The sequence below is a fragment of the Mustela nigripes genome, chromosome 5 (genome assembly GCF_022355385.1).
Source record: "Mustela nigripes isolate SB6536 chromosome 5, MUSNIG.SB6536, whole genome shotgun sequence".
In the NCBI taxonomy this organism is placed as follows: Eukaryota; Metazoa; Chordata; class Mammalia; order Carnivora; family Mustelidae; genus Mustela; species Mustela nigripes.
Genome location: NC_081561.1, coordinates 91,558,521 through 91,585,879, shown reverse-complemented (window position 1 = coordinate 91,585,879; position 27,359 = coordinate 91,558,521). Strand labels below are relative to the sequence as shown.

At 40.8% G+C, this 27,359-nt stretch overlaps 1 protein-coding gene across 4 annotated transcripts in view; it reads right to left on the bottom strand.

Annotated features, from left to right (window-relative positions):
• PHACTR2 (phosphatase and actin regulator 2) overlaps window positions 1–27,359 on the bottom strand; it is a 191,398-nt gene that overhangs the window by 62,979 nt on the left and 101,060 nt on the right. For all 4 annotated transcript variants that reach the window (XM_059400866.1, XM_059400865.1, XM_059400868.1 and 1 more), the window contains exon 3: window positions 913–993. In XM_059400866.1, coding sequence (XP_059256849.1) covers window positions 913–993 — 81 coding nt within the window. The remainder of the gene's footprint in view (window positions 1–912; window positions 994–27,359) is intronic.

Below are 27,359 nucleotides of genomic sequence, written 5' to 3'. Positions count from 1 at the left end.
ATGTTTGTTCCCTTAAAAGTACAGTAATACTACTTTATCCCAGTAAATGTCCAGGGGGTGGGGCAAGGGAAGGCCTGAGGTAAATCAACAATTTTGCAACAAAAATTTCCTTTAGTTTTAAGAGTAGGGAGAGCAATGAAAATTATTTGGTATTACTTATTTGGAGACATAACCAATCTTGGTGTCTTCTTCTGAGGGTCTATCTTTGGTTTCTAGGTAAGCCTTTTCTTTTTGAGCAAGATTCCCTCTTGGGAGGATAGGGAAAAGGGGGAAGAAACTAGGGGTAGGGAAAACAAAATGCTTAGAAATAATAATTGTTAGTGAAAAGGTGAAAGGCATTTAGATACAAAGAAATGAAAAGAGAAAAATACTAGGAAAATTACTTGAGAGAACGCATAAAGCAGATTAATTTAATTTGTCTATGTGTGCCTTATTGATTATACATTTGATTGTATTATTGACTACAAAAAACAAAAGATATTACTACTTTTTTCTCCTTTTTCTTTTCCTGGTAGGCTTATGACACCAAAAGGCAAGAGCCAAGCAACAACACTGCATTTACTCAAACAAGTGAGTTAAGTTGTATAGAAAGAAGGAAGCTTCAGAACAGAAGAGGAGTCATATAAGCATTTGTATCTTATCTGTATCTTCAGCCCGTACCTTTGTAGAGCTTTAGGGTTAGAGGCAGATAGTGAAGGACTTCCCAAAAAGGTCACTGAATTCCTTTTCTAGAAAATCTTAGATTCTCTGTAACCCACAAAGGCATTCTGAATTAAAGCAAGATTTTCAGAGTGCTGCACTCACTGCTTTATCTCCCAAAGACCATGATCATCTTAAATTCCAAAAGAAAATGAAAGAAAGACCAAAGAATAAAGGATCAAGTTATTTTAAATATACGATTAATTTCCTCACCTTGATCAGGCAACTCCTTAAGAACGCCCCTTCTTATCAGCTCCTCTCTACTTTGTCTTGTGGATATCTTCCTTTCTAATACTTTTAAAAAGAATAAGCATAAGTAAGAATCAAGTCATTGCTTAAAATAATTATGAAAAACATTTCAAATAGAACTGAGCACATGTATTCCGTTCACCCGAGGGCTCAATCCCCAGTTTTTTGAGTTGTCTAGCAAAACTCATGGTTGGAGTCAAACGAACTCAGACAAGAGCAAAGGACGCAGCCAGTGCTCTGAAACCCGGTCTCTGCGCCTGATCCTTCCAATGATGATGTTTGGCCAAGAAACCAGACGCATTATTTCATATCAGCTATAGAGCAGAAAGGTTACTTCTCACTTTGAAATTTTCCTTTTTTTAGGCATTCTAAAACACAGGCCTCAATGAATATGCAATGTATACAAAGGATACATATGCTTACATTAAAACCGAACAGACAGACAAATGTTCAATAGATATTCAGGTAACTCATCTGAATCCCAGAGAAAAGGGACTATTTTCCAGTGTTTTCTCTCTTACACCATCTATCACAAAAGTCCAACACATCAGCTCTCCGTAACTCTTTTCCTTGCCATACTCAAAAGGTCTAGCATGTTCTGGTATATCCCCCAACAGATCCCAAGGCAGGAGGACAGAGTGAATTCATGCTTTCACGGAATCTCAACAATGCCTCTTCCTTCTTCTGGAAGAATTTAAATTCCTGCTACAAGTTCAGAATGGTGCTTAGGAGCTTAGGGTGGGACTTTGATAGCATTCACCTTATATATACCCGGGTCATATTAGTTTCCTGAGTCCTGCATGTCTAACTCTACCCCCACTTTGAGGGGCCAAGGTGGTGTGTAAAATTAGTAGCATCTACTAATCCTCTGAGCCAACACTGTCCGAAGGGTGTTCTGGAAACTTCTCTTCCCTCTAGATGATCTGTTGGAAAAAGCACCTTGACACAGCAGAAAGGGGCCACAGAAAGGGCCTAGGTCTCTTTAGGGAGAAGGAAAGGCACATTGGTGGAGACTTGGTAGATTCTGATTCTCCCCACAATTCCCATTTCTGGCCTCAGAATTTGCAAATTCTAGAGCCACACGTACAATCATTTCAAGATCTAAACTAAACCCCATTATCCCACGCCCTGCCCTGGCACATACAGACAGTGCTTATAATAACACTAACAACCTGTTTTTGGGGGTGCTCCAGGCGGTCTGAAGCAAGGACACTTCGAAGAGAGAGAGTTAAAAAAGGGTGTGCCTTGGGGCGAGAGCTTTGTATGAAGAACCTGAAAGTCTTCAGTAAAGGCACGAACCCCAGAGTCCCAAAGCTTAGTCTTTCTTGAAGAAATTGAAGTATTTTTTTTTCCTTTTCTGACAACTAGTAATTGTATATTCCCCCTTTTATCTTGGTTGCCAGAAAGGTCAGAGTAACATTTGATATTAACATAGATTTCATATGGCAATTCATGGATGATATTCGTTTCCTCCTTTTTAGAGATCTGACTTCATTTGTATTTAATTTCTAGCATACGTGCTCTTTGTTCTTGGTTTTGCCCAACACATTTTGTGGATAGAATAGAATGGAGAGGCACCTGAGTGGCTCAGCGGGTTAAAGCCTCTGCCTTCGGCCCAGGTCATGATCCCAGGGTCCTGGGATCAAGCCCCGCATCAGGCTCTCTGCTCAGCAGGGAGCCTGCTTCCTACCTCTCTCTGCCTGTCTCTGCCTACTTGTGATCTGTCAAATAAAATCTTTAAACAAAAAAACAAACAAAAGAATAGAATGGAAAGAAACAAGAAAATGAATAAATGAATGAGTGGATGAACAAATAGTCAAAAGAATGATAATTAACACTTTCTTGGTTCAAACGGACACATACACGGAACCTTCCCCTCTTCCTTTAATTGCCACCGCCCCCCCACTCTGCCCTCCTTCCAGAAGCAAGCAGACACAGCTCACTTAAACACTGGTTTCAACAGACAAAGTTAACTGGGTGTGGGGGGCCAGCCGGAGCTGTTCTTTTAGGTAAAAAGAGAGCTGTTACTTAAAGACAGCTTCTATTTGTCCAAGCTTTTGTCCAAGAGAATAGAACTCCTACCAGCACAGGGAGCCAAACAACACCCCCAACGACACCATGGGGGGCTGCGAACGCTGTGCTGGAGGCTCAGAAAGACACTGACCACTGCATTCAGTGGTCGCTGAAGGACACCTCACCCAGCTCCAACAGTGTGCGATCTTCTCTCATTAATCAAGGCCATTCTGGGACCTCTGCTTTGGGGGTCTTTAATAGCTTTCACTCTTGCACCCAAAAAACTGTCTGAGAGCCTAGAACAAATCTCTTTTTCGTTTCTGCCTTTCAGATACAGAGAGGGGATGCTTCAGTTTTAGCTTTAAGCTTTCTGTTGCTTTAAATCTAACTTAATCCCAGTTAAAAAAACTCCCTCCCCTTTCTTCCTTGTAAATTCTGGAGCTCTGAAGCAGCAGCCTGGCTTCCTGCCAGGAATCAAAACCCACAGTTCTGTTCTTTGCTCTACCTCTTATAAACAGGTTCTGATAGGAAAATGCGCTGGCGATTTGTTTGGTCTTTGGCTGAGCAGGTTTTTAACACATAATGCAGATAACTGTGTCCCGGGCCAATGAGAACAAACTGCAGGCGACTGAGAATGGAAAGTATGTTGCCGGGGCACCAAGTTCCAACCACCATTCTCCCAGAAGAACAAGTATCACACTCTTCATCTTTTAAAATATTTGCTTCATGTTTACATAGTGTCTGTATGTTTGCAGAGCACATTCACTGGACACTTTTTCATAGGCTTGGAAGTGTTCTGTGCTGGAATGAATTGGAGAGGTCATTTTCGTCCAACGGAGCTGCACAAACAGGAGTCATTTCAGGAACATTCCCAAGAAGGGCTCACTTGCTTGAAAACATGCAGAGGCAGGATGGCCTCCTCTAGATATCTGTCACCCTTATTCCTAGGAATGTATTCCTCCTAAGGAGTCAGAACCACACTCTCTGTGACTTGGGCAGTTAATCAAGCCCATGGTCCCTATAGCTCTAGAGTAAAAAAGTCCTTTGCGAAGGGGAAACAGTGTGAGTTAGCTCTGTGCTCAGTGAGAGCAAAGCGGGTCATTAAAGCCTCCTAGAATCTGATGTCGAGTATCCAACCAGCTGCTCTTTGACCCTGAAGTTCACACTAATCAGTGCAGCAACAGCAATAATGTTGGGGGGGCTCCCTCTCACAATTACTGCTGGGGAAGAGACTTAGCGAGGCACAGATCACTGGACGCAGTAGCCAGGTCTCGCCATGGGCAGTACTATTCCCAGGTGAGTAAATAGCTCACGGTAGCTGACTTTCAACCCAAGCAAAAAAAGCATGTATAGTTTTTACACGAAGATCAAGCAAACCCATGATTTGTTTTGCTCCCTGGACTGGGGGCGTTAAAGTTCTGACAGTTCACTTACAATTACAACAGCATACATTGTTCTGAGACGTGATGGATGCCCTGTGCCCCCATTTTCCTGCCTTCATGCTTATACTCTGGCTTTTCAAATATTTGAAAAGGACCGATCTTTCAAAAGCATCCAATGGCTGTCCATCTCACTTTGAATACTATTTCTACTCTTTAGCATGGTCTCCGTAATGCCCCCCAGAGGCTGCCCCCACACGATGCCCCTTCCCCCCGTGGATCCTTCCCTAACAGCTCCCTCCTGCCTCTCTCTGCTCCAGCCCTGCCAGCTCTGCTGCTTGTCACATGACCTAAGGAGCAAGCCCCCATGTGGTGGCCTCTGTCCTTACCCGGATGGGCTCTCCCCAGATCCCCACACGGCTCAGTCCACCACTTCCTTCAACTCTCTGCTCAAAGGTCACCTTATTAGAAATCCCTTCCTCACACACCCACATGTTCCTCTTTTCATCTTTATCCATCTTATCCTGCAATATACATCATCCTCTCCTGAAACGGGACCTGGTTCTTAAGTATGGTGTCGAAGAGAACCAAAATTCTTGTTTGATTTACTACCATTTTCCCAACAGTGCCTTGCAGGTTGTTAGAAAATATATGTGTGTTGACTACATAAATGGATAAAAGAAAATGGGCTGATGACACTAACAGTCTTGTTTTCTGCCCCTTCTCCACCTCTGGCCTAGGAGAAAGCAAGCAAGGCCTGTGGCAAAACTCAATGAATAGGAGTCTTCTGTTTTCTGCCTCCTTTACTTGGCCGGGCCTGCCAAAGGGAAAATCCTGAGCTCTCCATCCTATGGCTCATCTGAAAAAGTCTCTGTGCTCTGAAGAAGGAAGGTTACAGTGTGTAGAGGACTGACAGCAGCCAGCTAACAGGGTGTAGCACACGACTCGGCTCATCATAAATTTTCAATGATTTATGATGTCCTTCTGGGCGTGGAGCCCGCATTCAGGAGAGGAGGATGGGGCATATGCCACAGCTCCTTGCCCTGGATGCCCGGCCAGGATTTTATAGTACTCTGGAAGTATCAGTAAGAGTAAATCTCGCAGTCAACAAGCCACTTGTGTTTTCTTTTGGTGGGGAAAGAGAGTACTAATTCTCAATTCGAACACTGTTTAATGATGGAACAAAACAGAAGAGCAATTAGACTATGAAATAAGCACACCGTGTTATCTTCTTGGTTCTGAGGACTGAATGGCCTTACTGTACAACTGTGACAGGAACAGAGAACTGCTTGTCTTGTGTTGCAAATGTTCTATAAGAGCCTGGCTTTGCTTTACCTCTCCTCAATAGCAATTACAGAAAACAGCAGGGCAAAAAAAGGGGCTCCTTTTTAAAAGACCCTTCACGAAAGCGTAGCAAAGTCCTTTAAAGAAACCACCGCCAAAATGCCACCCAAGGGGACACTTGGAAAAACTTTCCAAACAGCTCGAGAACATAAGGCAGCGAAATAAAGCCAAAGTGCTCCCCTAAAAATACTCAGGGGTCTGGCCATTTTCATTTTGATCCGTGTCTCTCCCCTACTTAAAAGTCCGACACACTACGGAAAAAGCCCAACCCTCGGAGCCATGGCCAGGCTTCACAGCTGGTTCCAGTGGACCATTCTCCCCCTCCCTCTTGTTCATCCTTTTCCACAAGCTCAGTGTTGAAGCCCAACCTTACTCTTACTTCTCACCATTTCCTAAACACTTCCTGTACCTCCTCAGCTCGGTTCCTGCGGTGTTTCTCTCTCCCTTTCTCCTAGAATCATACCTGTGCCATCTCCCCCCCTCTGGTGAAATCCTCCTCTTATCCAAAGACGGCTTCCGACAGCGCCCCCTGCAGGACGATGTCACCATTCAGGCTGGCTAGATTCAATGATAGCAGTGTTCTAAGGCACTTTAAGGTACTTTTCTGTGCCTCAGCTTTTTTATCTACAAAATGGGAGACCTGATATCTGAGTGGCTCAGTCAGTTAAGCATCTGCCTTCAGCTCAGATCATGATCCCAGGGTCCTGGGATGGAGTTTCACATCGGGCTCCTTGCTCAGTGGGGAGCCTGCTTCTCCCACTGCCTCCGCCTGCCACTCCCCCTCTTGTGCTCTCTCTTTCTGACAAATAAATAACATCTTTAAAATACGAGAATGACTGACTGCTACCTTTTCTGGTTCTTTTGGATATCAAATGTGTTACAAAGCTAAAGTGCTTAGACCAGTATAGCTAAAATCTAGAAAGCGCTGAATATATGTTAGCTACTACTATTATTTCTAGTTATAGCCATTCTTTTTCATTGCTACATGTGTACATAATTGAATATTCACATGACTCAAAGCCCTATGAGAGATGTTTTGTTTGTCATTTTATCCCCATGTTGCCCGAAATAATATATTACATTAAGTATTTGGTTTTGTTTTTTGAGGGGAGGGAGGGAAGGCATGTCTAGCACTCTTTTCTAATCTTCTCTACTTCTTCTAGAAACAGCCCTCCTGATAGTTAGCCTTTGAGGCACTACCTTTCTCCTCATTCACAGTCCATGCCACACGTGTGAAGCTAACCTCACCCTCAGGCCCAAGGGCCCCCAGGCTTATCCAGTCAGAGCCTGATATCTTTCCAGCCGTGGTGACTGGTTCAGAGATGGGCTGTGCCCAAGCTGCACCAATGACAACCAGCCAAAGAATTTCTAGAACAACAGGAAAAGAAGTCTTTCTCTTTCTTCTGTATCTGTTAAAACTAGCTTCATATGAGCCTAGAGCTGCAAGTAGTCATTTTGCCTCCATAAAAGGAAAGTCTAACTTGAAAGGAAAAAAAAAGCCAATACCGAGGAACATAGGCTCAAAGAAGAAGACAGATTCTTAATCTTAGCTTTGAAGCACCTAGATCCCGCCAAACCTAAAAGCTGTTTGGCCCTGGGCTTTTCACTTACATGAACCAATAAATTCCCCATTTACTTCAGTCTATTACTATTCATCAGCAGCAAAGAGCTTTTACTTTTGAAGAGTCAAAAAAGCTGTTACACAGATGTTTCTTTAAAGTAAATTTTCCTCCAGGAGAGGCCAAAGGTTCTCTAGATTTTCAAGGCAGAAATATGAAAGAACTACACAGGACTTCTTTATCCCCCAAGAGTTTGAAACTTGACCAGACTTTAAAAAAGAGGAAGATGGTGAGATCTACATCCCCTCCCCTTCTTGGGAAATTCAGTGTCACAACTTCCTTCAGAAACCTGATAGTAATCATCCATTTATTTGATGCTTAGGTCGCATTTTAATATTTATTTTCTTATCACGCTTCCCAGTATTCCTGAAAGACAGGCTAAGCAATTCTTTTTAGTTCCCTAGAACAGATAAGGATATCGAGACTCTCAGAGGTGAAACACATTTTCCAATTCCATATGCAGAATCTGGTTGAACCCAAATGTGTCCAGACAAAGCCTACTGCTTGCATTCTCCAGACTGAGTTGATAATTACAAAGATTTCAACTTTCCCACAAGTATAATGCTTTCCAATTTCCCTTCAAGACATGAGGTAGAAAAACTTTTTTTTTTTTTTGAAAGATTTTATTTATTTATGTGACAGAGAGAGACACAGAAAGAGAGGAAACATAAGCAGGGGGAGTGGGAGAGGGAGAACCAGGCTTCTTGCCAAGCAGGGAGCCGGATGTGGGGCGCGATCCCAGGATCCTGGGATCATGACCTGAGCTGAAGGCAGACGCTTAACAACTGAGCGACCTAGGCACCCCTAGAAAAACTTTCTGAAGTTGATTTTAAATGAGCAAATCTTAGATGGTAGTTCTCATAGTTCAAATTATAAAAGGATACAGTAAAAACTCTCACTTGCACCCCACCTCCCACCTATTCAAATTGAACCCCACTTGTACTCCATATGCAAATAACCACTTTTATTAGTGTCTCCTGTACCCGTCCAAACTTTCTTAGGCAAATCCAAATATTCATTTTTATTATTCTCTTTTTTATACCCAAGGTACACTGTTTTACAAATTGTTCAGCAAGAGTGCCTGGGTGGCTCAGGTTAGGTATTTACCTTCTGCTAAGGTCTCGATTCCACGGTCCTGGGATCGGGCCTCTGTTGGGCTCCCTGCTCAGTGGAGAGCCTGCTTCTCCCTCTCTCCCCTCACTCCCCTGACTCGTGCTCTCTGGTTCTCTCTCTCGCTCGCTCTTGCTCTATCTCAAATAAATAAATAAAATCTTTAAAACAAACAAAACCAATTGTTCAGCACAATGCTTTTTCATTGAACACTATATGTAGTATATTAAAATTTTCAGGTAAGGGGGTGACAGACGAAAGCCAGGTCAGGGAGAGAAGAAGGGATGATCTTTGCCTTGTGCAAACAGCAACAGCTAAAATCACTGCTGTTTCCAGAGAGGGCAAGCTGGGAATAGCCATGGCAAGTCAACTCAAGGGACTCGGGGATTTTGTTCCCAAGGGATAAGGTTTAGGACTAGAACAATGAGTAAGTCCCCGATCCCACATGGGCCAGGAAGTACAAGTAATCTCAGGAGAGTAATCAGAGGCCAGGATCTGTGAGCTACGTGAAACACTGCTTGTCTTTTCTTCCAGTGTGACTCTCAAAACACATGACAAACACAAATGTTCGAGACAGGTGCTTTTGCATGCATCCTGTGTGTTTCCATTTCTTGTTTCTTCATGTTAAAAGATAGTAAACCCAAAACAGGGTGAGACCACAAAAGGAACAGAAGTATGAAATAAAGAAAATGAGAACCATCCTTAGAACAATTAATTCTAACTACAGTAAGAACAAGCTAGAGACTTGATATAAAAATGAATCTCTGTTCTACATGATGAAGAGGTTTTGCAAACTAGGAGGTTATTAACAATACCCATTAGAGAAGTTCTTAGAGAGCCTGAACTCCTAATTCTGAGGCCCTTCTTCTTGATCTGCTTCAAGACAGTCTTACACATTTCAGGAACTCAGCAGCATAGACTGAGATGAGATCCTATCTCATTTTATCGTTGGTCAGACAGCCAAATGGCAGGCAAGAGTTGCTGGGAAAGAGACCTTAGTGGTACTAAACTACCCTAAATTAAGACATTCTCACTTATCTAAACATCAAATACAACTGTGCAGGATTAAAGGCATCTGAAATTATTCATACTTTAGGCCAAAATTTTTTGAAGTCATTAACGTGTAATCTTTAAAAGCCTATTTTTATTTAGTGAATCTAGAAATATGTCATTAAACATCACAACTCAAATAGGTGTGAGTAACCCACCAGAGTTAGTAAGAAGATTGAGTAAGCATCTCTGCAAATTCATATTTACTTATTTCATATACATACCTCATCACAGTTGGTTTTTTTTTGTTGTTGTTGTTTTTGTTTTTTAAGATTTCATTTATTTATTTGACAGAGAGATAGAACAAGTAGGCAGAGTGGCAGGCAGAGGGGAGAGGGCACCACTGAGCAGGGAGCCCAGTTCGGGGCTTGATCCCAGGACCCTGGGATCATGACCTGAGCCAAAGGCAGCCACATAATTGACTGAGCCACCCAGGCATCCCCAGACTGGATTTTTTAAAGTAATTAAAATTTTTTTTCTTTAAGATTTATTTATTTATTTGAGAGAGAGATAATGAGCGAGGGGAGGGACAGAGGAAGAGGAAGAGAGAATCCTACGCTGACCTTGTGCTGAGTCAAAGCGCGGAGCCCAACTCAGGGTTCGATCTCACAACCCAAGATTGTGACCTGAGACAACATCAAAAGTAAGATGCTCAACCAACTGTGCCACCCAGGGACCCCCAAAGATTAGCTTTCTTCTTCTTCTTTTTTTTTTTTTAAGATTTTATTTATTTATTTGACAGAGATCACAAGTAGGCAGAGAGGTAGGCAGAGAGAGAGAGAAAGGAGGAAGCAGACTCCCTGCTGAGCAGAGAGCCTTATGTGGGGCTCGATCCCAGGACCCTGAGATCATGACCCAAGCTGAAGGCAGAGGCTTTAACCCACTGAGCCACCGAGGCACCCAGATTAGTTTTCTTAAACAAAGTATGTGTCCACTGATAGACGAATAGATGAATGTGGTGTATGCATAGGCACATACACACAAATGGAATATTACCCAGCCATAAAAAAGGATTCAATCTCGCCATTTATAACAACATGGACAGACCTGGGGGGTATGATGCTAAGTGAAATAAGTCAGGCAGAGAAAAACAAATACCATATGGTTGCACTTATGTGCAGAATCTAAAAAACAAAACAAACAAAAGAACAAACAAACAAAGAAACAAAGCAGAAACAGACCCATAAACAAAGAGAACAAATTGGTGGTTACCAGACAGATAAGGGTAGGAGGTTGGGCTACGTGGTGAAAGGAAGTGGAAGATACAGCTTCCAGTTATGGAATGAATAAGTCACCATTCATGGTATTGTAACAGCACTGTACCATGACAGACAGTAGCTGTGATGTGCACAGTATAACATAGAGATCTGTCAAATCACTATGTTGTACACCTGCAACTAATGTAATACTGCATGGCAATTATACTTCAATTAAAAAAAACACAAGAAGAAAAAATATTCTTGGAAAGCTGGTATTAACTTTCTTGGATTAATTTTTTAAAAAGTTTTATTATGCATTTTAAACATTCTTCCTCCTCTACCCACCATCTTGCCTATCTAATAGAATATATGGTATTTGTAAAGAACAGTATTCTTTGGCAAAACTGGTCCAGACCCAGACTAAATCAGGAGGTATAAATGATACCTGGTTACTGTTTGACCCTGCAGTGAGAGAACCAAGGGTGATTTTACTAATGTTTTCATTTTCTAACACAAAACACCGTAAATAACAAGGGCTTAGAAAAATTTACCTTTTTATTGTAATTAAAAGTAGAACACTTAAAATTTCACAGCAATGTTAAGTTTCCACTGGGACATAATGCTACCTTTCAGGAGTCTCCCTATCTACTCTCTGATCCAAATTTCTGATTATTAAAGTGGAAAGAGGGTCTCATCATTCTTGAAAAAGCTAGAAAACAGAAAATGGATCAGGATGTATATATTCTGCCCTTTTAAAAATACATCTTGAGCTCAAATCCAGACATTGCAATTTATTTATTTTTTAAGTTTTCTAAAAAGATTTTATTTATTTGGCAGAGAATGAAAGAGAGAGAGCTGGAGTACACAAGTGGGGAAACGGCAGAGGGAGTAGGAGAAGCAGGCAGGGAGCCCGAGGTGGGGCCCGATCCCGGGACCCTGGGATCATGACCTGAGCCCAAGGCAGAAGCTTAACTGGCTGAGCCACCCAGGCGCCCCTCCACCACAATTTTTAAAATAAATTAAATTGTAAGACATGTTTAGACTACATTAATGCTTAGAGCCATTTATTGAAGATAAAAAATAGATGAGAAGGTATTTTCAAAGAACTTTAACCACAGCGATGTTTACTGTTCACTAAGTCTGCTCCAGGACATCTTCTCTCCAGCCATGCTTTTTATTCTCTTGTATTCCTCCCATAGCCTCTCCTGCCTGCCTTTTAATAGGTACTAAGTAAACACTTAGACTTTGGACTAAAGAAAACCTCAAGAGCATCTGTTTCAAAACCTGGAGAGTCTGGGTTTGGAAAAGTAGGTGAAGAAAACTTAGCACAAAAATGTTACAAGCCTCGGGGGCGCCTGGGTGGCTCAGGGGGTTAAGCCACTGCCTTTGGCTCAGGTCATGATCTCAGGGTCCTGGGATTGAGTCCCACGTCGGGCTCTCTGCTCAGCATGGAGCCTGCTTCCGTTCTTCTCTCTCTGCCTGCCTCTCTGTCTACTTGTGATTTCTCTCTGTCAAGTAAATAAATAAAATCTAAAAAAAAAAAAAAATGTTATAAGCCTCAATGAGCAAACTCTTTTCACTTGACATACAAAAGTAAGAATTAAGACTGCAATTTAGAGTCCAAGTGGGAAACAAATCAGGAAAATACAGAAGCCAAAAAAAAAGTCACTTTCCAGGGCTTAGCCCTTAGTGATAAAGACCGGATTCGTATCACAGGATGAAAAAAATCAAAACAAAACCACAAAGGGAAATAATATGCAAAGGAAATAAAATAATGGACTTTCCTGACTCAGTTTTCTGACCCAGGCCAGAAAGAGTTCTGTAGCACCTTTAAAAAGTATTTCACAAGTGGCACTACTCCAAAGGAAAATGGAATTAGAAAATTAGCCACCCAAATAAAGTTTATAAACAATCAGATCATCTCTTAAAGCAATACAAGCGATGTCCCTTGGCAGCGTAAGACTTTTTTATCAAGAGGTCAGTGGGAACATCATTCTCTCCTCCACATCTTCCCCAGGAATTAAATGTAGCAAAGAGAAAAAAAATAGAAATGCAAGCTAACAATTCTATATTCCATTCTAGTGGGTGTGATTCCTTAAAATAATGTCATTTACAATCAGAAACCAGTAATGCCCATGGCTCACTTGAGAAGGTTTGCACAGAATGCTCAGTGAAAATGCCTTGCTTATCTGAGCTCACTTGCCCCAGCAAAGCCTACCTCCCCCTGGGAGAGGCTGCAAGCCTGAGATCTTAGTCTGCTTCATGGCTCAACAAATTTGATCCCAAAGCTCAGCTTGGATTAAACAAACAATATCGCATTTTCTAGAATGGACAGGAGAGGCAAGGGAATATCCTCTATTCCATTTAGAAATAAGATTTTTCTGGTTTCTATGTATCTAGAGAAGGTGGATCCTAATGGTTTGCCCATTCACTGTGCAGCTGGCTAATTTAAACCCATGATGGAAGGTTTTCCTATTTATGAAACCACTAATTTCTATTATGAAAAAATATATAAAAAGTTAGCACTTACATTACTCTTTCCCATAAGTGGGTGTGATCCCTAGAATAGATCTAAAATGAATAATAAATGCTCCATAAATAAAAAGGTGGGGCCTTAATGATTCTTTCCCTCTATATGTGGGAAGAGCGAAACAAAAAAATTCATTCTACTGGGAGAAAAAGAAGAGGAATATTTAGTCTCCTTCATTTTTTATGCATAGAGAGGAAATTTGTTTTAATGCCATTACATGTGTTTAGGAAAACAGAATACAAGAATTTCAGAAAAAGTATGTATGATAAAATTACTGTATGTTCTCTCATCCACAGAATTTTTAGCACTTATTTGGTCTAATTAGGTTCACTTATAAAACATGGGTACAAAAACGACTGAACTAAAACTCTCCTTTTCATGCCAATGATGCCCTCCCATCGACCTTTTAAAGGCTATTGCCATACAGAACAGACAGTAACAGTTACTTAAGTTCATTATCCATTCATGAGGGAATGGGTCCCCAGCTTGTCCATTAAATTTGGTAAAATATTAATTTTGTCTATTTTGGCTTCTCAATTCTTTTAAGATTTTATTTATTTATTTGGGAGAGAGAGAGAGAGAAAATGAGAGAGACAGAGCATGAGAAGGGGGAGGGTTAGCGGGAGAAGCAAACCCCCTGCCGAGCAGGGAGCCCAACGTGGGACTCGATTCCAGGACTCCAGGATCATGACCTGAGCCAAGGCAGTCGCTCAACCAACTGAGTCACTCAGGTGCCCATTGGCTTCTTAATTCTTTAAGGCCCTTAAGTAGCTCTCAATGATATGAACATGAAGAAAGAATTGAAAACTGGTATAATTGCCCCCCCCCCGCAAATTCTGGCACTTTCCAGATCACATTCACTTGCAAACACCATGTATATGGACTAGAGTAAGGCATATCAAGAACCCCTCATTAATTAATTCATTCAATAAACATTTACTAAATGCTTTAGCACAAGCCAGACACTATTCTGGTTGCTCTTGGATTTTATCTAAAAAGAAAACAGAAATCTCAATGCTCATGGAATTTATAATCTAGTGGGAAGCGGGACCAGCTAATAAACAACACAAATAACTTATAATGTTATAAGATACGACGTGGGAGGGTCTGGGTGGCACAGTCAGTTAAGCATCCAACTCTTGGTTTTAGCTCCACTCATGATCTCAGGGTCTTGAGACGGAGCCCTGCCTCAGGCTCTACGCTGAGCTCAGAGTTTGCCTCTCTCTCCCTCTGCTCCTCCCCACCACTCTCTCTCAAATAAATAAATAAATCTTAAAAAAAAAAAAAAAAAGAAAAAAGAAGGAAAGATGTGCTGTTGAAAGAACAAGGCAGGGCAGAAAAAGAGAACCAAGAGCGCCAGGGGACCCACTTTACTACACCCACTAGGAAGGCAACAATAAAACAGACAGATAATAACAAATACTGTCCAGCCTGTGGAGAAATCAGAACCCTCGTACACTGCTGGTGGGAATGTAAAATGGTGCAGCTGCTTTGGAAAACAGTCTTGGCAGTTCCTCAAAGTGTTAAACACTGAATTACCATATGACTCAGTAATTCCATTTCTAGATGTATAACCAAGAGAAATTAAAATATGTCTGCACAAAGACTCGTACACAAATGTTCATAGCAGCATTATTCACAATAGCCAAACCAGAACCAACCCAAATACATGTCCACCAACGGATGAGGGATGGATAAATAAAATGCGATATATTCATAAACTGGAACATTATGTGACCATGAAAAGAAATTAAATATTGATGCATGTTACAATATGGATGAACCTTAAAAACATCACGCTAAGTGAAAGAAGCCAGTCAAAAATGCAAATGGCCACACGTTTCTTGTATGACTCCATTTACGGGAAACATGAAGAACAGGCCCACCTATCAAGACAGAAAACAGAGGTCAGGGGAAGGGAGTACTGACAGCCTGAGGGGGTTTCTTTTTAGGGTGATGAAAATGTTTAAAATTAATTATGGTGCTAGTGGCATAGTTTGTAAAGACTACTAAAAACTGCACATGTAAAATGGGTGAATTGTATGGCATATGAATTATATCTCCAAAAAAGCTGTTAAAGAATGAATTCTGGGGGAAAGGAGAGCTTCAGCATAGAGAGAGAAGGCAGACCTCATTGAGAAGCTAGCATTTAAACAGGGACTTCCTTGAAGGAGATGAAGTTGCTGGTTAACCATAAAGAAACCTGGAGGAAGAGCCCTCTTTCAAAGCACTGGAGGTCCTAACAAAACTCATCCAAGATAGGAGACAGCCTTGATGATCCTGTACTTCTTAACCTGAATTTGCTGTTTAAGATCGTTTTTTAAAAAAATTCTTTAGACTCAGATTGTTTCAGTGGCAAATTCTATCAAACATCTAAAGAAATAACACCAATTCTACACAATCTTTCCAAAAATAGAATGAACTCAATTTATGTGGTCAGCACAACATCCTGACATCAAAAACCAAAAACAGTACAAGAAAAGTAAACTACAGACGAATATCACAAATCCTCCACAAAACATTATCAAGTAAAATCCAGCAACATAGGAAAGAATAATATACCACAACTCAACGATATTTACCCCAGGGATGCAAAACTGATTCAATATTCAAAAATCTATCAATGTAATCTATCATATTAAGTGGTCGCAGAGAAGAAAGACCATATGGTCATATCAACTGATGCAGAAAGAGCATCTGAGATTTTCAACATTTGTTCATAATAAATACTCCCAGAGAATCAGGAATAAAAGGGAACCTGCTCAACTTGATAAAGTACATCTGCAAAAAAACCTTCAGCTGGGGCGCCTGGGTGGCTCAGTGGGTTAAAGCCTCTGCCTTCGGCTCAGGTCATGATCCCAGCGTCCTGGGATCGAGCTCCACGTCCTGGGATGGAGCCCCGCGTTGGGCTCTCTGCTCTGCAGGGAGCCTGCTTCCTCCTCTCTCTCTCTCTCTGCCTGCCTCTCTGCCTACTTGTGATCTCTCTCTCTCTGTCAAATAAACAAAAATCTTAAAAAAAAAAACAAAACCGTCAGCTAACACCATACTTGATGAAAGCTTCCCCCTAAGAATGGGAAAAAGACAAGGATGTCCCATTCACCACCCCTACTTATTATTATACTGGAAGTCCTAGCTAGGCAAGAAAAGATACAGAAGACATACATATTGAAAGGCAGAAATGAAACCATGCCTAATCACAGATGATAGAATCATCTACACAGAAAATCCTAAGGAATCTTCACTAGAGCTAATAAGTAGATTTAGCAAGGTATTGTATTTCTGTAAACCAGTACTGAATAATTGGAAATGGAATTTTAAAAAATATATATATTTGTAATAATTTTTAAAAACACAGAAAAGAAAGAAATACTTAGGTATAAACCTAATACTGTTTTCCAAACACTTCAAAATGCTAATGCAAGAAATAAAAGAGCTAATTAAATAGAGAGACATACCAGTTCACATACTGGGAAAGTCAACATAGTGAAGTTATCAATTCTACACAAATTGAATATAGATTTAATGTCATTCCAATGAAAATCCCAGCAGGAAATTTTTGAGAATATAGGCAATATGATGCCAAAATTTGTGTGACAAGACAAAGAAACTAGTTAAAATAATTTTTAAAAGGAAGAATTAAGTTGGAAATATTACAGTATCTAATTTTCAGACTTATAATAATAATCAAGACAGAATGATACTGGTGAAGGAACAGACACACAGATTAGGAGAACAGAATAGTGAGTCCAGAAATAAACCTACACAAATGTAAGTCTTAATTTTTGACAAAGACCATGTGGCCAATTAACTTTTGGCAAAGACACAAAGGCAATTTAATGGAGAAAGGCTAGTCTTTTCAACAAATGCTCTTGAAAATTCTTACAAATGATATAAAAAACATGATCCTGAAGGAAAGAAGCAATAAACTGTATTTCATCAAAATTAAGACTTTTGCTCTGTAACAGACACTGTTAAAGAATAAAAAAACAAGCTACAGTGTGGTAGAAAATATCTTTAGTAACATATCTGATGTCTTAAAACTCAACATTAAGAAGATAAAATTGGCCAGAAGACTTGAACAAATATTTATCAAAGAGAAGTATATGAAAGAAAAATATGGTTATTCATTTTCAAAATGATACAAAGATGATTAAATGAAGAAAGGACAGTCTTTGCAACAAATGATGTTAAAATAACTGGGCATTTATATGTAAAAACAAACCTGGATCTAAATCTTATACCTTACATAAAAATTAACCCATAAATGATTATAGATCTAAAGGTAAAATATAAAACTATAAAACTTTTAGCAGAAAACACAGAAGAAGTTCTTTATGATCTGAAGTTAGATAACAGACACAACACAAAAAATATGACCTATAAATAACTGATAAATTGACCTTTATCAAATTATGTATTTTTGTTTTACAAAAGAGATTAAGACAATAAAAAAACAAACTACAGATGGTGAGAAAATATTTGCAGTCATATATCCAACAAAGAACTTATATCCAGAATATATAAAGAACCCTCAAAATTTAATAGTAAGAAAACAAATAACTCAATTACCAAACAGGCAAAAGACCTGAACAGGACATTCATCAAAGAGGATATACAGATGGCAGAAATGTACATGAAAAATAGCTGAACATCATGAGCCATTAGGGAAATGCAGTTAAAACTCGGATAAAATACTACTACATACCTACTAGAATGGCTAAAATAATAAAGATAGCACAACCGTGCTCATGGCAGCATTATTCACAACAACCAAGAGGTGGAGGGAACTCAAATGTCCACTGACAGATGAATGGGTAAACAAAATGTGGCATATACATACAATAAAATACTGTACACTCATATAAAGAAAGGAAATGCTGACACATGCTTCAACATGAATGAAGCTTGAGGATATTTTATGCTGAGTGAAATAAACCAGTCCTAATAGGATAACTACTGTATGATCCCGTTTATGTGACATATACTAAAGTAGTCACCTTCATACACATAGGAAGTAGAATGGTGATTACCAGGAGGTGGGGAGCGGGTAGTGGGGATTGTTCAATAGGTACAGAGTCTCGGTCTATAAGATGAAAAAGTTCTGGAGATCTGTTCTATTACACTGCAAATAAACTTTACATCTCTGAACTTGACATTTAAAAATGGTTTAGACAGTACACTTTATAACAGGTTTTTTGACCACAATAAAAAAATAATAATGACAATACCAAGTGCTGGCAAGGATATGGACCAATTGGAACCTTTACATTGCTGGTAAGGAATACGAAACTCTGGAAAATAGTCTGTGGCAGTTATTTATAAAGTTAAACATGCATTTAGTGTATGACTCAAAAATCTCACTCCTACATATTTTCCCTAGAGAAATGAAAACTTTTGTTCACACAAAGGCCTTTATGTGAATATTTATAGCAGCTCTATTCATAATCACCCCAAACCGGAAACAATCTACATCCTTCAACAGGTGAATGGATAAATGAACAGGTTACATGCAGAGCACGGAATACTACCCAACAACAGAAACGAGACACTCGTACATGCAATATCCCAGATGACTCTCAAAGGTGAAATGGCAAGCGAAGAAAGCCAGTCTCAAAATATTTTATAGTGATTTCCATTTCTACGATGTCCTTGAAACAACAAAATGATAGTGAAGAACAGAGCAGTGGTTGCCAGAAGTTAGGAGCTGGGGGAGGTGTTGGAGGGGAGGGAGGGTATGACTGGAAAAGGATGGGGCGGGAGGACTGGGCAAGGATGGATCTGGGACGAATCCTGATAATGGTGGTAGTTACATAAAACATACATGTATTAAAATTCACAGAACTACACACACACAGACACACACGCACACACACACACTCTCTTTCTCTCTCCTCAAAGTAATAAATACCAGGGTGGTGAATGACCAAAAAATGACCTCTTTGGGGACAGTCACGTTCACAAAGGTAGTAATAGTGAACCAGTTAGTAGTTCCTTTGTATATCTGCCTCCAACCTTAGCCAAACACAATTCCTACTTCTAAGAAAATCTCAGGCGTCCAGCATCAGGGTTGTCAGGAAAGGCAGCTATATTCTTCCATGGACTATATAGGCTCATTGACCCACGGTCAAAAAAGAGAGGGAAGGCAGAGAAAAGTTTTGGAAAAATCAAAAACTTATTTGTGTTTTCTGAAAGGGCCAAGGTTTGATACAGCAAGCACAGACCAGTGTTCACTGAAATGCTTCATTCGTAGGTCCCCACTTTGCTGGGGGACGTTTACAGGAAATGTTTCCAAGGGGCTACCAAAAACAGTCACAGGTAACCTGGAGGCTATGAGGTCTGGACCATGCAAAAACCATTCCAGTAATCTCTCAGGGGTGACCTCTGCTTTTCTTCCTCAGAGAGGAGCCACCAAGAGGGGAGCTATAAACAGAAACCAGCTTTCCCCCTCAATGTGAAGGTAAAAGGAGTCAGGGAACATCTCTCTTTGCTCTGATCTGGAAAAGGTACTAGATAACTAGATGGAACGGAAAAAATAGTAGTTAAGGAAGGCACAAAGAGAAATGTTTTGGAGAAAGAAAAGAGGAATCAAAACTGTAGTTAAGAAGTTGACAGGAGAAAAATGGGGAACCCAGAGATGGAAAGGCTGATGTGCGGTATGGATCTGGAGCTGGGTAGCAGGAAAGAGACAGCTGAGAAGAATGGTACACCAGAGACACTGACGGTTCACAAGCCTCGAAACTTCCCTCTTTGTTAACCACTGTATCCTCGGAGCACAGGAGAGTGTGTAGGCTCATGGGAGGAGGCCAGTGAGTATGTGCTGTGTGAATGAATGAACAAGGTAGGCTCAGCAGAGCCCATAGGAAGAGTCACACGGTGGTCATCCAGGAGCTTTGACTGATGTGCGAGCTCAAGATGACGCCTTATGCAGACCAGGGTGACTCCTCAGAAGGAACGCTGTCCTCTCATAGTGTGTTTCTCAGGATGTGAAGGAGGCCATGCCTAGACTCCTCAAACCCCTACTCTACTGACTTAACAACAGGAATAATTGTCTTCCCCAGAAACAATCGGACATAGCCCATCCAGTTAGAAGTTCTAAGGAGGAAACAGAAAGGTGTGGATGGCCAGGGGTTGTTTTTTAATCTGGCTGAAATCATGACATACAAAGACTGGACAACCCAAGTGAGTAGCTGTTGGAACTGATGGTGTCAAATCAAGGTCTGGTTTCCTAGACCAGAACTTCTGTACAGTAATACCCATTCCATGGAAAAAGGAGTGAAATGCCAGGTGGAGACTGGATTGGCCTAGTGAAGAGAACCTTAAAGCTGAATTAGAGAGGGAAGAAAACACTCAGATAATGATCTAAAATCAGGTCCCCTGGAAGACAGTCTCTAGGACAGAAGACACAGCAGCAGAGATTTCTGGTGCTTTTTTTTTTTTTTTTTTTTTTTAAGATTTTATTTATTTACTTGACAGAGAGAGGCACAGCAAGCGAGGAAACACAGCAGAGGAATGGGAGAGGGAGAAGCAGGCTTCCTACTGAGCAGGGAGCCTGATGCGGGGCTCGATCCCAGGACCCCAGGATCATGACCTGAGCTGAAGACAGATGCTTAATGACTGAGCCACCCAGGTGCCCCGCTGGTGCTTTAAGAGAAAACAGCACCCCAGAAATGTGGGCACAATATGAAGGGGTGCAGAGGCCAGTCTCCTCCACAAAGGAGATCTGAGGTCTCAACCAAGAAAATAACTCTTTGAGATATGTTGGGACAGGATTCCTGATAATCTGAAAGAGACAGATCTGGTCCAAGGGGGAGGTCTAATGTCAGAAGGGAGCTCACCCAGTTGGACCCTGTCAGGGAAACACACATGACTGAGGATGACATATGTTGGAGAATATGTAGAAGTGGGTACACAGAAAGGACATACAGCACATTGTTAGAAGGGGTAAAATGGATCACCCAGCTTGGAGGATTCGGCTGGGTGATATATTATTCCTACTGACAAATTCTTATCATTTTAATAACAAGATATAGTCCTATTGTGGATGTAATTCTAAATATAAAATATATATATTTATATACACATATAAATATTTTAAAAAGTGTAATCATAAGAATTGGGGGGGAAGTCACAGTGTTACCTTGGTATTAAAATGGCCAAGAAAGGGAACACAGAGCCTGTAGGCTCTGTGAAAGCAGGGGCTTCATCAGACTTGTTCATTGCTGTGTCCTTAGAACATAGCGCATTGGGCCTGGTATTCAACAAAAAGGTACTGAATAATCTAGACAATTTAATATGGCCCCATGGTGAGAAACTCCGAACTTAAAACACATCAAGGGGATGAAAGAACTTTATGAAAAGATGGAAGAACCATGACATAACACTGTGATTTGGAGAGATGTATAAATATATATATATACATATATATATATTCGTGCCAGGGGATAGCTAGAAAAATTGGAGAGAGTTTGTTCTGGGTCAGTGTAAGAGAAAACTTCCCCAATAATTAGAGTGAGAAAGCAGGAGCTTGGAAGTTAAATGATTACATGTTATCAGGTTTGGTGGAGAGAGAAGACATTGTGCCTTGGGGACAGACCCAGATGAAAGGTAAGGTAGTCTACAGTCCTCAAATTCTCAATTTTAATAGAAAATTCAGAAGATATTTTCCTAGAGTTTTAGTAAGTAGTGTTCAGCTGTATGTGAATACGTTTTAATAGTGCCCAGCTTCAGGTGTATTGTGGACCAAACTGAATTTTTTTAAATTAATCTGGGAACATACTTGTCATTCCAAGTAATCTAACAAATCAGTACAGTCGACACCACTAGCATGTGAGTTAGGGACTGTTTACCCACAGAGGCGATCATACATTATTGTTTCAGTTTATAAAAGCATTCTCTGCAGGACTGATACTAAGATCTACTCAAAAAACACTGACATATGAGGGATTCTAAACTCAGACTCCATGAAGCAGGATTTCTGACGCCCTGTCAAAATCTGGCACCTAAATTCTAACTTAAGAAAGGAAGCCGTAACAAAACATTTCTTTCTTTCTTTTTTTTTTTTTTTTTAAGATTTTATTTATTTATTTGACAGACAGAGATCACAAGTAGGCAGAGAGGCAGGAAGAGAGAGAGAGGAGGAAGCAGGCTCCCCACGGAGCAGAGAGCCCGATGTGGGGCTCAATCCCAGGACCCTGGGATCATGACCCGAGCCGAAGGCAGAGGCTTTAACCCACTTAGCCACCCAGGTGCCCCATAACAAAACATTTCTATTCTATTACAGAGTTAAATTCCTTTCTTGGATTCCTGCTTCTCTCCTACAACTGTTGAGTAAAATGACATGATCTGTTAGGATCCATGTGCCAGCAACAGATATCAAGGTTAACAACCAGGAGGTTCATGAATGGGAGATATTTTAATTGTTAAAAGATTGGATACAAGTTTATACTGAACTGCATTCAGTATATTGACACCATTGTTAGATAGAAGGAAAACCATGCTGTAACACATATGATTACCTAATGGGATTTCCCTGAGTGCTTTTCTTTCCCTCCCACCTGTCTTTGTTCAAATGCTGTTTTTCTAGTAAAATTTCTCTGACCACTGCATCTTAAACTGTAACTTACCCACATTCCCTAGTCCTTGCTTTATGTTTTTCTTCCCATTTTCTAACTCTGGGGATTGACTTTCTGCCTCCTATCCCTATAAGAATATAAGCCCCATAGGGGAAGGCAGTATTGTCTCTTTCGTTCCCTGCTGTATCATTAGAGTCTGTAACAGTGCCTGACACACAGTAGATGTGGCTGCTCACTAAACATCTGTTGAGAAGACAAATGCGTGTTGTCCAATGTATAAGCAAGGAGCCCTATGCGGATCTGGTTGTGCTATGTGGTCTTTGGCTGATTATGTAACTTCCTTCTGCTACAGTGAATTGGGAAAGGGAGAGATTCTCTTTCCTTCCTCCAAGACGGTACTAGGGTGAATGATACACGAAAGTACTTCCATTTTCTTAGTGGAACAAGATAGACGAAATCAAAATGCTATTGTTTATTATGCCATCAGACCAGTCCTTAACAAATATCCCCCTATGCAAATCTTCTAACTTTGCCCTACTTTCTAGATATAGAAAATAATCCCAAGCAGTAACATTAGGCCTTTATGGTTACAGAGAAGACAATCTTTAATAGGACCAAAACATAAGGGTTTAATAGGACCAAACAAGGGTTGACCCTTGTCAACCATTTTTCTATGCACATCCTGCTGAAATTAGGCAAGTAAGTAGAACCAAAATTATTCTTCAGACCAAATCCTTCTCACAATAAAAACTCTAGTATATGAAGCAAACCCACACAGTAGAATCACCTTACACTGATCAATCCTTACTGATCCGGGTATGGATTTATCTTCTAGAGATACAACATAGTGTAATGGTTAAAAGTAGTGGCTTGGCACCACATTGCTTGGGTTCGGATACCATCTTTGCCTCCTACCAGGTATGCCTCCTCCAGCAAGTCATTTGAATTTTCCGACCTTAGTGTCCTCGTCAGTAAAACTGGGATAACAATAGCACTGAAACTTCGTAAACTTTGATGATTAAATGAGGTAATGTGAATAAAGTTCTTGGAGTAGAACTTGGCATATGATAGCATTCAATAAAAATTAGACATTATGAAGAGTAGGGAATGCAGAGTACTAGTAAGTTAAAGTTTTTACCAGAGGACTCTCTACAGATCACTCTGATTCTTAGAATGCTGATAACTTGCAACAATGTTATCTAAAAATCTAGGCAGGCATTCCTTCTGCATTACTAACACCACAAATAAAAAAGTCACTATTATAATGAAGATAAATGTCTTTATTTAGGAGTGTAACTTACTTTTAAAATAAGGGCAAAAGATAGGAAAGAGAAATTTTCCCAAATTATTTATTGGCTTCTTGATAGTTGTACATGGTTGCAACTGTGAGCACATATTTTTGATTAGTATTTTAATTTACTATCTCTCTCCTTCCCATTATGAATTTTCAATCTTTAATTTCTTTTACAAAGTCCTAAAGCGCCTAGTGATGTATATTTAGTTATAGTGGACATTCAATAAATAAGCAATTCAAGGCACATTTAAGAGTACATATCTGGGGTGGAGGGTGCCTGGGTGGCTCAGTCAGTTAAAGGTCCATCTCTTGATTTTAGCTCAGGTCATGATCTCAGCTTTCTGATATCGAGCCCATCTTCAGAGTCTGTGCTGGGCGTGGAGCCTGCTTAAAGATTCTCACTCTCTCCCTCTGCCTCTCCACCCCCTCCCCTAAGCCCATGCTTGGGCACGTGCTCTCTCTCTCTCTCTCTGTCTCTTAAAAAAGAAGTACATACCAGGTATAAATTATTATATAAAGCACCTAAAGTTGGGCAAAAGTGAATGAGATAGTCTCTGACCTTCAATATTTTACACAGCAAACTGTAAGCAGACACATAAATAAAAAAGTCAAAGCATACATATCTTAAGAGAATTAAAGCAAAGGAGGAGAAGTTCCTACTCAGTTGATACAGAACCAAGGGTAAGACTATCTCAGGAAGGGCTCAGTCAGTCAAGCATTTGCTTTTGCCTCGGGTCATGATCTCAGGGTCCTGAGATTGAGCCTGCGTCCGATGCCCTGCTCGGCGGAGAGTCTGCTTCTCCCTCTCACTCTGCCTCCTCGCACCCCAGCTCGTGCTCTCTCTCTCTTTCAAATAAATAAATAAAATCTCCAAGAAAAAAAAAAAAAAGAGTATGAAAGGGGTGTTTGTGGCTTAGTCAGTTGGGCATCCAATTCTTGATCTCAGCTCAAGTGTTGATCTCCAGGTCATGAGTTCAAGACCCATGCTGGGCTCCACACTGGGCACGGAGCCTACTTTTATAAAAAGAATATCTTTGGGAAAGAAGAGATATGTCATGATCCTTTCACGGTCATGTCATACACTGGGTATCTCCCCAGGTGTAGCTGTGAGAAGAAGGTACTCAGAGCAAGAATAAAGGAAGAAAGGCTTGGGGATAAGCAGGCTTACGGGCACACTCAGTAAGTACTGACCCTGTGTGACTAAAATCCAATATAAGTGACTGAAAAAAATGAAAAGAAAGGTAAGTTTGGGTTACACTGAGGAGAGCTTAAGAGTCTGCAATTCACTAAGGAAACAATGTGGGGTCAGCCACACTTTAAGCAAGAACCGACAGGACCAAAGTTCCACTTAAGAGATTCCCTCATGGTGGTATCCAAGACATGCTAGAGAAGAGAGGGCATGCTAGAGAAGAAGGGTAGTTTGCCTACCTACTTCTCCAAATCCACAGCAGTTCTTTTTCTTTCTGGTCACCCAGCTCTTGAGCTGTGCCACTCTAGCAAGAGGAGCTCCAGCACTTGAGGTTTGGAGTCTGAGGAGACCACTCCCTCAAAACCATCCCTGTGTTCCACTTTATACAGCAAGTTTCTGTCCCGAATCCTTTGGAAACTTCCTGTCCTAGTTACCAGCTCTATTCTCTGGTTCCATTTAAGAAAAAAAAAAAAGTATGGGGGCTCTGTTTGAGTCTTTCTGATTCCTACACCAGGCACCATCTTCCCATGAGTACTACCACCTAAGTAATTTAGAACACCCTGGCTCCTAAAGGCCTATCTGGATTTCCCACTCTCACTTACTTGGATGCTCTCCTATCCTAACCTATGGGGTAGAACACAGGCCATTCTCATGTAAAATACTCATTGTTCTACCTGTCTGGCCTGAGACGTAGAAAGTTGTCATCTTAGTTACTATGGGGTTCCTGGAGGCCTCTGGCACCCTCAACCTTCGCTGTCAGCCTTACCAGCTAGTTTAGGTTCCCCTGTGGGCAGGTTTACTGCCAGAGCCTCACCTCTCCCCACCTTCGCCAGTGTTCTATAGCCTTCTATAGCTGGTATGGCTCATACCTAAATATAACCAAGAGGCTACCTGCAATAATAGACTGGTAAGGACCAGATAATAGGGACTGAGAGGAAAGGCTAATGTTGGAGGCCCTGCACCAGGAGAAAACACATGAAAGGTTTTAGTAACTAATGGGATACAGAAGACGGTAAGAGGTAAGGAAGAGTCAAAGAACTCCATGGTTCAAAGTCTAGATGCCAAAGAAAGCCACGTCTGCAACAGCATGGGTACCTGGGATTGGAAAGGGATCTGTTTTGCTTTCGAAGGATTTTGTACATAGCATTTTCCACCCCCCTTCCCTCACTCTGTGCTCATTCATCACATCTGCCTCTCTAGAACGAAAGCTCCAAGAGTGCAGGAACCTTGCTCACTCCCTCCCTCCAGAATATCAGACTCCAGAACAACGCTTTCAGGAATACTTATATTCACTTATGAAAGTCTCTGATTCCATTTTCTTTTGAGTTCAGAATTGAACAAACGGAAAAACAGAAATTGGAAAGAACTAATATGAATGGAGTGCTGTGGTCTGTTACTGATTCATGACATATATTTGGGTATATAGTAATCTCAATGAGTTATTTGCTTCTATAGGGGAAGAAACGAGGTTCGAAATTCCCAGCTATTGATTGGTCTTATTTCTTTGTAAAAATACAAGTGAATCATGTAACAACAGAACAAGAGCTTATAAATCAATGGTTTTCAGTGCAGATATAGATAGATCTTAGGAATGGATTTTTTTTTTTTAAGGTTTTATTTATTTATTTGAGAGAGAGAGCATAAGCGAGGAGAAGGTCAGAGGGAAAAGCAGACTCCCCGTGGATCTGGGAGCCTGATGCGGGACTTGATCCCGGGACTCCAGGATCATGACCTGAGACGAAGGCAGTCGTCCAACCAACTGAGCCACCCAGGTGTCTCTAGGAACGGATTTTTGAGTTAACATGCACTCCTTGAGTTAACATTGCTACCCATCAATGCTCTGCTGGATGGGTCTAGGTCTTAGGTGGAGATTTGGCCTGAGAAATGTGGGTACTAAGAAGAGATGGGTGATGAGGAGGAGCACAGTCAAAGAAAGGGAAGGGCTAAGACACACAGCAAACTCCCTCAAAGGTTTAGGGAAGAGGAGAAGGGGGCGAGAGGAAGCAAAAAGCAGAAAGAAAAGTTAAAGACAACCAAAATAATGACATCTTTTAAAGATTTATTTGTTTCTTTATTTGACAGAGAGATAGAGAGCACAAGTAGGCAGAGTGG